Consider the following 12516-nt stretch of genomic DNA (forward strand, 5'->3'; position numbering starts at 1 on the left):
AAAGCTCTGTGTATGTGCTAATTATCTCTAGTGCTCCACTGCTGCTTATCTTCTCTCCTACCTTGTATTTTAAATCCAGTCTGGGTTGCCCAGACATGCCCTTACTCCTCAAGTATCACCAAATGGTGAGGAAATAAAAGCCACTGTATTAAAGGTTGTTTTGTAACTCTGTAAAGAGTATAATGCGGAGTGTGTGTTTATAAGTAACAGGGTAGGTGTGGGCCGGTATGGATTACAGTAAACACACTGTATGAATTTAGCCACCATTAATTAAAATTCTGTGACTTCCCAGGGTCTTTGAAAGTTTTTTTTTAACTATGCAGCACACACTGAGGTATGTGGGTTTCCTATTTTGTTTAGCAACACAGCTAGTATGTAGCTGTCACTTGGAGGAGATCAGGAAACTTGCAGAAGAAGCTCCCTGGGCTAGTGCCCATGGTAAGTTTTTTAAACTGTACATCATAGTACCATAAGACTCCATTTTGCTTGCCAAGGCTGTGGTAACCAAGAGTGCCATGTTAGCTACGTGTCTTTCTTCATACTTTTTCAAATGTCTCTATTTAATAGAGATGTCGCCTGGATCCATTGGTTTAAAAGCTAACTTTTGAATGGTCTCAAGTGCTCGTGAACTAGTTCAAGGCACTGAATAACATGAATAAAACTACTTTTGAATAGTCACTGGCAAAATTGACTTTCAGCAGTACTTGCATATCCAAAGGTGGGGTGACATGACATGTGACTGACTATCTCAGGACATGTATTACCCGTCCAACATACACTGGTATCAAATTAGTTGTATGCAACTTCACTGTACACTAAACACCAAAGTAAAACGAGTGTAAATAGAAGACTAAATATTTGAGCTAGTTAGAGGTAAATATTCTTTTTTATATTTGGTTCATTCTTCGAGATCTAATTCAGACTAAACAGTCTTCCATATTTGATAGCTGGATTATTACCCACTTCTTTTCTTCCCTTCTTGGATTGTAGAAAGGAGCTGTTTATAATTATAAACGAGCAGTTCCAATTAATGTTTTCAGTAGTTAGGCATTTTGTACACTTTGTTTTTTGTAATCTTACAAGCTCAGGAATCTTCCTATCAATTAATTTCTCTCCAATTTGTCAAGCACTTTCCTCATCCAGTTTTGAATGGAACTGAAATTAATATAAAACGCCTTTGCATGTCAAAACACATTTTTGTATTATCACCAACCTCACTGATGTCTGCACAGCTCTGGAAATGAGGTTTATTGAGGGAACTGCTGAACAAGGCAGCCTAGTTTTTAAAGTTCTCAGAAATAATGGACTTTAAAATAATTCAAGACCATTCTCTGTTGTATTACAACAGTTCTAGGTCTATAAATTGACCAGATTTAAAATGCATTTGATAGTGTTCCTTTTTGAGCATCAAGGGGAAAACTTCTTGTAGAATGTCTTGTACCTACCCAATAAATTATAGATGTGAGGAACAATAGTGTATGTAATGTCTTGCAAACCTGTCTTCTTGATCATGGTATAACACTAAAGGGAATTTATTTCTCATTGTAACTTCTTTCTTCAGCTGTTATGTCCTAGTCATTCTTAAGAGAAATCAAAGTGGTGGTTGGGGCCTTGGGGGAAGAGGTGAAGTGTGGGCAGGGCCTGGGGCTGAGTGGGGGTTGAGCTCCCCTGGGGAAAATTAGAAGCTGGTTTGGGGGTCTAGGAAAAAATTTAAATCAAAATGGGGGTCCTTGGATTGCTAAGGTTTGAGGACCGCTGCTCTAGGTGTTACAATAGAGATCTTGGCTCTGGTCAGCTGCTTAGAGTAGATTGGGGTTCCTGGAACTGGTAATGGGCCACAGGAACAAAAAATCTAGATCACTAATTTTAGTCACACCCAAGTAGCTGGATTCAAAGCCATTCTAATTTAATGGTGGTTAATGGCCTATATGTAAGAAAAAGGTCTCAATCTGGGTCCCAGTGAACAAATGTCAACATCAGAAAACCGCCTCCCTAATTGGAAGACTTGCCAGAGCGGCCCAGGATTAAAAAAGCGTGAAGACTTGGCTAATTTCTTTTTGTGGGGAGGCACATTCAGGTTTGGCTTGAGCGGTGTGGTGAAATCTTGCACTGACACTGCACCAGCTGTATCTCTTTGGAAGTCTTTGCTCATCCACAGCTTCTAGGGCAGATAATCAGACACCTTCCACAAGTACTAAATTTGCAAATCTTAAAGAATCCATTTCAAGATGTAAAAGCACAGATCTGCTAGGGATAAGTTTGAGCAAGCCTAGCAGAGTGACTCAAGTGTCTTAAGCCATCTGCATCTCAGCAACAGGAAAGCCGGTGGAGCATTGGAAACCTGACAATCTGAGAACTTTTCTGGAGAGTTTTTGTTAGATTAAGGGACTCCAATGTTTGCTCTGGGATTTTCCATTATTCCATCATTGTGGGTAACTTCCCCTCAGCTCTGCTGGAATTCTCTTCCTCTGACTCATGGGTCTGTTCCATTCCCTTGGCCATCTGGCAGAGGCTCTCTAGGAGATTCTCATTCTTCATTCGCTAGCTACATCAGGAATGAAAGGTTATGCATTTTTGAAAAGCATAGTAGGTGGTTTTTGGTAGGTGAAACATAACAGTAAATTTGCCCTGGCTATTTTTGTGTTAATAAATTTTGCTATTTTTGTGTTAATAAACATTATAAACAAATATTGTTTCAGCTTAAAAATATCAAGGCTTACGTGAGCACGTATGGTTGTGTGGTTGTCGGTATCCTGACTGACTATACCAGCTGTGAGCGTGTGATGGTTTTTTCATGTGATAGCTTCAGAAAAATAAGGAGTATCTATGGCAGAAGATAGAAGGCTATAAACTGATCTCTTCACCATGTTTTGTTGTTTTCAGTTTGATTTTACAGGTGCAAAGCAAAAATGTACCCCCCTTTTTTTATGGTGTATAAAAACTGCCTGGCTTTCCTATTTTTTAAAACAAATCGTGCTTGCTTTTTATCCTTGCTGCAGAAATGTCCTGATATGTAGATTCAACATCCCCTCTACTCCTGAGCCAAGGGAGAGCTGCAGCTTGGGTTTAACGTACTCTGAGGTCACCTTGCCAGTTCTCCATGCATTGCTCAAATATTCCAGGAAAATGTCAGAGTTGTGACCTAATACTGTAGCACAGATACTTTACCTTCTGCTTTCTGGCCCACATATGTTTTCAGTGATAGCTTTATGACAGTGGTCCCCAACCTTTTTCATCTGGTGGGCACCAGACGACGAGCCATGGAGGACCGCGGCGGCGGACGAGCATCCGCCGAAATGCCGCCGACAAATGGCGTCATCCAGAGGCGTCGCTGCCAAAATTTGGCGGCATTTTGGCGGATGCTCATCTGCCAGCCACTACGTGGGCGCACTTAGACGCCCCGGCGGGCACCATGGCGCCGGCGAGCACCACGTTGGGGACCCCTGTTTTATGAGCTCTCGCTGTCTGTAAACATAAATGCACATATGCTGTTGGTGATAATGACAAAAATTAATATACGTGAAACAACTCAGCAGTATTTCAAATGGGCCAGTATTAGGCAGAAGCAAGAAACCAGGATATCCTTTTTATGCCATAAAAAGACAGCATAGGGCACACATTTCCTACACATGTAAACTCTCTTAATTCAACTCTTATATCAAGAGTGTAAGTTAGGAAGTCTTGGCTGTACGAAATATCAAGGGATTTACTTTTAGTAGCTTTACAAGGAGTTACTTAACCATAGGAAATCTCAGTTCAAGTGTTTATAGAAGAAAGTAGCCTTAAAGATTATAGGTCTCTTTTTCTGCTCAGATTCACCAAAATTAATAAGAACTGCACTGGTGTAGGAGAGGGTATAACTGAACCCAATCTAGAGACCAGTCTGTTTTTTCCAGAGAGGGTCAGCAGCCAGTCTCCAGCAGCGAAAAGTGACTTTTGTCACTCTGCTCTATGCTACTTCTAAAGTGAGTTCTGTCAGTTTGTGGGCACTTAGCTGCCACTTTGTTAGATTAAAGAGTGCTGCCTGAGATGGTGCAGACACACTTGGCTAAATCCTAAAATGTAAACAATACAGTAGTTTGGGGTGGAGGGGGAGGAAGCTTGCTGCTCTCTCTCCCCTGCAATGAATTATTTCTTTAGCGAAACAGGCCTTGCTTGTAAATGTCAGATGCTTGAGTGCTGTTTTACATATCTGAGTTGAAGTGGAGTGCGTGTGAGAGTGCGGGTGGTGGTGGGGAGGAACCCCACTGAAGTAGGATGAGATGGGGAGGAAAGCACTTGTTAACCTAAGTCTGTTTTATTAAATGAAACTAATGTCTTATGAAGGTGGTATCCTCGATTTCCTCCTTCCTCCCAGCTGTCTACAATGGCCCTACTAAAATCACCTCTATTTGTGATGACACATTGACACCTCTACTTTATTTTGTGGTATCCTGAGTTGGTTCTCTTTGCATAATGGGATGAGCAGCTCTCTGGGGTAGGAGGAAATTGCAGAATCCATAGGTTCCTATCATTCTGCCTCTGCACGCTCTCCCAAGTCCTTGCTTCACAACAGACTAATTCATTATGCTCTCCATTAAGGAAAGAAAACAGCTATAAAGCTTTTTCTCATGCTGAGTTCAGCTTCCTTGCTTGATGGCAGATCAACTTTCATTCCAGTTTGCAATATCAAAGACTTGACTCATGGAGGTCAGCTGCTATTATCCTTCCAGTTTTTCCTCTTGTCATTTTTCCTCGGGTAGGACGATAAAACAAAAGACCAGGCAAAAAAGAGGGTCATGAAACAGAGCTGTGAAAGGTGGAAAAACTTCTGCATACTTAGCCATTCTTGCTTGATAAATCTGGATTAACTAGGGTAGAGGGAAACAAACTATTCCATAATTTTTGACCACGTATTACAAATGTATAGGGCAGTGGGGCCCTGCCCTATTACACAAGAGGACCACATAAACTTAAGCACAACCTGGTGGAGGACAAACAAATTCTACATATTTTAAGAAGATTTAAAGTCCCCGTATTGATTTATAGTTTAAGTTTAGCTTGTTTCATATGTATTAGGTTGTTTCTATGTACAGTATTGTCTGTTTACAGACTTGTGTAAACTAAAATGATGTAAACATGACAACAGAGTGCTAATGAATCGGTTGTTAGTATATTGTGTTGAAGCAGGCCTCAGGCCTTATGAAATGCTCTGGTGGGACGTGTATGGCCGTTGGGCCATAGTTTGGGCACCGCTGGTATAAGGCATCACTTCCTCCTCCTGCTTGTGATCATTACTTATTAGCTCTGTGGCAACTCCAGGAATTGCTCCCTTGGGAAAAATGAAGAAGGAAATGATTTAATATATTTTAGCTGCCATTCAATGTAATTTGTTGCCTAGAGACAGATAAGTGCTTTATGGACTGCAGTTAGAGAGTCTTTGACCTAAGGCCTTGCAGATCAGAAGTGAAGTTCTGTGGCAGCTCAGAGGCCTAGTCTGAATTGCAGAGTGCCTGGCTTTAGTCAATGCTATGAATCCCTAGCTTTTGTGGGCCCTAATAAGCATTTTGCTGAACTGTTTTTTTGGAAGAGGGAGATCTATCGCTGTATACTGGAGTTGTGATGGCGGAAGCAATAATGTAGACAAGACCTGGGCATTCTTACCAACATGTCCTCTAGACTTGCTCTGTGCCCAGTCCTGCCACCAATAGAATTGCACTGGCAGAAAAGCATTTTTTTTTCCCCAGGGAAATTACCTGCTGTAGCTAGTGTAAAGAAGCGTATTCACCTATTATCTCTGTGGTGGTAAAGTTAAACCGACATTATCTTAAGAGCTTTTTGAAAAAAGAACTCCTCTTGTTCCCTCTTTTTTTGGAGAGAGGAGAGATCGCACTGAGCACAGAGACTATAAACGCATTTTTGTTTAATCAAACTATATAGGAAACAACAGCAGATATGGGCACATCAGCGGGCCAAGGGTGCAACTCCAAGCAAGACCGTTGGAACTTCCTTCAGGAGTCTCATGTGTCTGTATGTGTGTGCATTGTGTATGGGCAGGAGAGGGAGGCTAGCAGCATTTTTACCTGGCTCTCCTTATGCTAAATAAGGAACTTTATGCATGTTAATGAGTCAGAAGAGACCAATAAATAAAATGGGAGGGAGTACATTATTCTGCAATAGAATAAAAAGATAACATTGAATATACATCAAATTACCATGTGGGAGGCAGATTGTCTCTTTACAATGGAGAAGGCTGTCGGATCGATATTCTGAAGAACTTGTCTGTTACTCAAGGTAATCTTCTGACACTGGTGGTGTTACTGATGCACCAGATATGCCTGCATAATATTTGCACAGTATAAGAAGGTTTTATGGTCCCACTGTCAAATTGTACTGATAGTGTCCCAGGTTGATATGGGGGATGACTTCTGGTTTTTATCGTTACCCTGATTTCCCCTGAATAACTTTAATAGGACTTTAAAAAGAACAGGAGTACTTGTGGCACCTTAGAGACTAACAAATTTATTAGAGCATAAGCTTTCGTGGACTACAGCCCACTTCTTCGGATGCATATAGGTTTCAGTATGCTTTAATCCAGTATGTTGGATTCTGGACTATAGCCATTGGCATGATCTGTAGTATAGATTTTTCCTTTTTAAGAGAATGCAGAAAGGAAAATATTTAACACAAAAAGCGTTAATCAAAGCATTAAGAACATTCAAACGCACAAGCTTACTGTTTTTTTGTTTTGTTTTTTTAATCAACCGCTTTGCTTGGAACTTCAATAAAAGCCAGTAGCCTCTAGCGTGTCAATTGTCTAGCTGAGACACACACTGTATTGCTGTTCTCTTCAGTATAAACAAAGATTAAAATACATTCAGTTGCAGCATGTCTAAATTATGGTCTTGTCCTTGGTTAGTTAGCAATGTACTCTTCTTTGCAAGAAAAAAGATTCTATTAGAAAATTTTCAATAAGCAGTTGTACTAACAAGCTACCTCAATATCCTTTCCTCCACCCCAGGAAAAGACTTCAACCAAAGAGCTGTACAGCTAAGGGTGTTTGGAATAGGAGGAGATTTTTTAGAAGCATTTGTAATTGTGATGTTGTCTTCTCTCTTTTCAGTCTTGAGCCTTCACTGCAATCTGCCACTTTTGCTTTCTTACATCGGTTGGGGTGGCTTGTGGGTGGTTCCTTCTTGAGACAGCTGGAACCAGAAACATTTTAGGGTAGGAAGTTGGCATTGTTGTGCTGGCTCCTGCTCACAGATCTGTTTGTCCAAACCGTTTTTAAGCACGCGTTTTTAAAATGAAGCTTGAGAAACCCAAATGGATTAGCAATAGTCTTTACACTGAGATTTGGCAAGAAGCTGTGACAACCATCTATGTTTAGAAACTCTGGCGAAAGAACGTTTTGAAAGAGAAGCAGCTGCAGTTGGTGCCATAGTGGAAGGATGGTCTTGTGGTTAATGCACTGCATTGGGACTCTGGGTTCAGTTCCTAGATCTGCCACTGATCAAGTTACTTTATCTTCCTGTGCCTCAGTTCCCCGTCTGTAAAATGGGGATAATTCTTCTTTTGCTCTCATCCTTTCTTCCGTTTGTAAGCTCTTTGGGGCCAGGACTGGCTATTGTCTGTCAAATCTTTGCACGATGGGATCTCATCCTGATCTAATTTTTGACGCCTCTGGGCAGTACTGCAACACAAATAGAACTATCTCAGTGCTGACTAGTATTAGAACAGTTTGAAGGCTAGATTAAAATGGTTCCAATCCCTGATTCTTTGTTTCATTATAACTTGGAATTAGATCATTTCCCAAGGCGTCCCTTCCTATATGGGTACTTCCTTTAGATAAATGATTGGACTTTAATCACTTGCCTTGTGTTTGAACCTCTCTCTGTGAATGCTTCTGTGACTCCTGCAGGTACGCTGGTTCTTATGAGCCAAAATCCTCAGGACTTCTGCCACACACTCTACTGGGGTGAGATGACTAGTGATGGCAGAGACCATGAACGTGCACTGTAGCAATGGTTCTCAACTTCTTCTTCCCTACCAGTAACCATATCCTGTCACCCTGCTCCTTCCAGGACCTCTCTTACACTTAGCAATATGGGCATGGCAGGGTGGATGTGATACCCTACTCCCCCCAGCACCTGTTTGTACCTGCCTGGCTGAAAGCCAATGATGTATAGGCTTGGGCTGTGGCTCAACTGATTAGAGAATCAAATGCTAGAGGGGATATCAAAGACAATGGATTTTCAGTGAATTCCTGCCCTTGTTAGTTGGCTTCAATCACAGCAGCATTGTCTCCAGAGAAGATACATGTCTTGCAAAATAGTAACAATAAAAAAAGTGACGGAAAATTGGGGAAGGCAACGTAGGTAATGTTGAGAGATTCCTGTACAAATATAAAGGTGCCCATTGGTTTATATAGAGAGAGCTACGCCTGGGCTGCTGGTGAGAATTGCTGGTGTAATTCTCAGGTGCCCGAAACTTTATTTTCTTCTGAAACACTTTTTTTTCCCCCTCCTCCAGGGTGGCTACTTCAGGGGTGATGAAAAGCAGGGAGAAGGTCAAGAAAGCAGTAAATGTTCAGCAGAACCCGGGCACAAGTGGAAGAACACAGTATGAGGGGCCGATTCCCCTGGACCAAAGCAGCACTTTCCGAGAAAATGTTACTGTACTAATACTACGCCGTGGAAAGGGAGCAACCTGAGCTTCCCAACGCTGGGACTGCAGACTGGGTGTGTGGAGGGGAGCAAAACGTTGCAAAAAGCTAATTATTCCTCTTGTAAGGATATGGGCTTATTATGGGATAGTGTTACACACAAGGAATCTAGAGTGTTCTTAGGGATGCTGGGTGGCTTATTTGCCACACACCCACACCCACCCACCCACCCACCCCTCTTTCTGGAACTATTAGGACTTCTAAATTGTTTGCAGTTGTGTTCTCTGGGGTGTGTAATATCAATGTGAAGAGTATAGTGTGTGTGGGTAAAGTAGATATTTATATAATGCATATACACACATGCTGTGTGACACCTGCGCTGGAAATTATGAAGTGTCATGAAAGGTGGGGAAGTGGGAGGGGCCATCAGAGGAGCTCGTTCTTGTGGAATGAAAAGGTGGGAGAACCGCTGAAAGAATTCTGTGACTAGCCTCTACTACAGCACAAGTCTCCCCTCTTTTTATATTGAGCCATATTGCCTCTCTTGCGGGTGGCCTCTTGCTTCTAGCTAGGATGTGTAGCATCAATGAGACTGCTGCCTAAGCAGTTGAATCAGTCAGGAAGGCATATAGACTGCAGCTACCAGATACCAGGCCTTCTTCTTCATGAAGAGATCTGGACATTCAGTGTTGACGGCGCTTCTACAGAAGAATGGCTGTGTTGGGTTCCATCATGTAAATGTGCTAGCACCTCTCAGATCACAAACCCACTAGGGATCGGATTTAGTGAATGACAGTTGCAGAACTCAAGTCTCCAGGGACTGGAGAATTGGAACCACTGGGAGCTTTGTCCTTTCAATAAAGACTGGAACAGGATGCAGTGGAGTTTGGTTTTAGAATGTTGATTCATTTCTCGTTTGGACTGGAGCTGAGATCGCAGAGCTTTTAATAAATGTTTTAAAGAATCGATTGAAGATCACTTGGTTTTTCTTCCCCCAGCCATCTCTGCCATTGCTAACTGCGAATATCTTGGAAGTGGGGGTAAAAAGAGCTACCTGCTTTGATGTCTGGGACTGGTTTCCTTTCAAAGAGAACATGAAAATATAGTATCCCTCTTCCACCAATACCAAATCCTCCTCTATAGCATTCCTTTCCTACCCTTCTTGCTACATACCCAAAGCAGTAATGGTCTGACTCTACTGCTAGTGGCAGGCATCTTGCAAGCCTAGAGCTACAGCCAGTGGAAATGGAAAGGCACTGCCAATAGGATAATCCATGCTGTATGATCTATGGCTTTAGGACGTCCGAAAATAATTTCTACTTTCACATGTTAAATGGCAGAGAAGTGAAGAACTGGCACACGCCAAATGTGCTAGGCAATCATGTTCTCGACAGTAATTCTCTGGTGGGTGGGAGAACCAGCTCACTGTCCGTATTGCATTACAAATGTGTTTAAAAACTGAATTTGGGGAGCCACTCTGTCCCTTCAGAAACGGCCCATCCGACCCAAACTCCGTTCAGAAGAATACGCTGGGGGCTCGAGTATTCTACTGCAAATACACATTGATGAGTAAGTGAACTGGTTTTCCAGTTAGGAATAAATGTACAATAATGCCTTAATCTAAACAAGGTGCTGTTATGGGGTCTGTTAATGCATTTTTGGATTAAATTAAATCTTAACTTTTTTTAAGGGTATGGCTTTTTCCACCTCAAACATAGACCTTTTAAGAGCCACATCAGCCCTGATTATGGAGATGCGAACATTTGACTACTACATATTGTGGCTTCAGTGGAGCTGCTGAGAGAGCCAGTGCTTATACTTTAGTCTCAGGTTTCTCTTTTTATTTGCACTTTTGCTAATGATCTAGCCAATACAGCTTTATATGTAGAACCCATAGCACTTTGGGAAAGCCAAGGAATAACCAGGAGTAGCATCCTCCCATGGATTGTGAAGCTGAGGGAAAAAGCTTTGAAAGTGTTTCTAAAAGGATGACTCAATTCAAAGGATGAGCTAAAGATGAGTGGACAGTTATCTGACTAGCTGGCATGTGATGTCAGCAGAGATGTTGAATGCTAACCAGTGGTGCTAGCATGTCACAGCTAAGCGATTTGTATAAAAATAAAGCCCATGATGAAAATAAAACCAGTTACAATATCGTGGGCAAAGAACCGAAGAAACTGGTCAAAGTTTTATACAGCATCCATTTTTAAAGTGAGCCCCCACTTCCTTTTCTTCCGTACTTTTTCTCAGTAATGGCATTTTGGCTTTTTGATCTTCTGTTCAGCGCAGTGACTTGTGAACACACATGACTGGTAACCATTTCTGTTGCTGCTGAGAAACTGGCCCAGTGGTTCACTAGGTAGCATAATCACCATACTTGGCTTTCAAGTGCTGACATAGTGTGTATCTGGTAAATTGGCTTCACCTTTTGCAGAGGAGAGTGTCACAAGTACTGCATGGGGCTGAATTCAATGTTCTGGGACCCCAGTGGCTTGTAACCTTCCTGCTTCTGCCTATAATAATCCAGGTTGGCAAAAGGATTAAATACATTACAGGGGCATTAGAACTATCAATGACTAGTCTTGGAAAGCCCAGGCTTCTGTGAGTCTGCGAGTGCATTGGTGTGGATGGTTTTGTGTGTCACCACTATAGAACTCTCAACTCGTACTGTACAAACTGTCTGTGAAATGTCACACAGGCATCAGTTTGCTCTTCAGTAGTAATGCACTGAGTAAATCAATATCAAAGATGATTTGCAAATGCCACTGGTACACGCTCTCCACAGTAGCAGTGACTGCTGCAGTAGTTCATCAAGCTGTCTTCCACAGCGAACTTGCTTGCAGTGTATTTGCCAAATTCCCGTGACCTGCAGGCTTTGGGAATGTTCCTCTCAATTGTTTAACAAGGGTTGTTTTTTTTAATCAAATCATGACACAGGCAACATTCCTGATGACACTTCTTTTCTTCAAGGGCAGTAGTTCCAGTTAGGACAGCATGTGGCTTCCCAGTTAGGATTTCCTTTTTCTTGTTACTATCTGAATCCAGCATGTCATGATCTGTAGAGTACACTGTCTGCAGTGTTTCTCTCCAGCTGATTGCCCTGTTCCTTGATTTCCATGCTGGCATATCCTGGGAGCATGTTGTAAAGATTTGGTGCATTGCAGCATTTTGTCTCAGAGCTGGTATGTGGAAGATGCATTTTTTTCTAAGCTAGATTAACTGTGTACGGAGTGAGTTCACATGCACTGTATAATCTTAGCTATGTAACATTCTTCCCAAATATTAAAGGATATAGACTGTGTGGCTTTCCAAAATGTCCAAGTATTGAACAAGAACTGTGATTCCTGAGAGAAGGGTTTAAACACAGGCACTAATCTATCTCTTTTCTTAAATTGCTCCTTAGGGAAGAGAGATTTACAATCCAGCCAGTTACACCCTATTAGACTCTTGGAAAAATAAATTCAGTTGTCAATTCCCTAATTATAGACTGCTGAATTTTTTCAAAGTTGCTGAACACCTGCAATTCCCATTGAGTTCAGAGGGAGATCGGGCTGCTCAGCGCTTCTGAAAATCAGACAATGAGAGCAGGAACATTGAGGAAGAAACTTGTTTTCCAATATACATCTCTTATCCTTTATCGCATGACAGACTAAAATGGATTCAGGAGAATAATTCTAATATCGCTTCCTTTATCCCAGCCATCAAAACACTTTGTTTCTCCCCCTTTGAGAAAACTTGGAGACTCCGCCTACAGTGGAGGGAAGTAACTGGGTGACATGGAAGACTGCACAGAAAGAAAAATTTACTTTTCCTCTGAATTGTTTTTCATGCATAAGCTGGAGACATTTGAAATGCGTTTGAAATATGATATG

At 41.7% G+C, this 12516-nt stretch overlaps 1 protein-coding gene across 1 annotated transcript in view; it reads left to right on the forward strand.

Annotated features, from left to right (window-relative positions):
* GPR107 (G protein-coupled receptor 107) overlaps positions 1-9610 on the forward strand; it is a gene marked incomplete at its 5' end in the record, with an annotated part of 52074 nt that extends 42464 nt beyond the window's left edge. The window contains 1 exon segment of the mRNA XM_065572646.1: positions 8512-9610. Coding sequence (XP_065428718.1) covers positions 8512-8692 — 181 coding nt within the window.
* Positions 9611-12516: the final 2906 nt, after the last annotated feature.

Source organism: Chrysemys picta, chromosome 18 (assembly GCF_011386835.1).
Source record: "Chrysemys picta bellii isolate R12L10 chromosome 18, ASM1138683v2, whole genome shotgun sequence".
Taxonomy (NCBI): domain Eukaryota; kingdom Metazoa; phylum Chordata; order Testudines; family Emydidae; genus Chrysemys; species Chrysemys picta.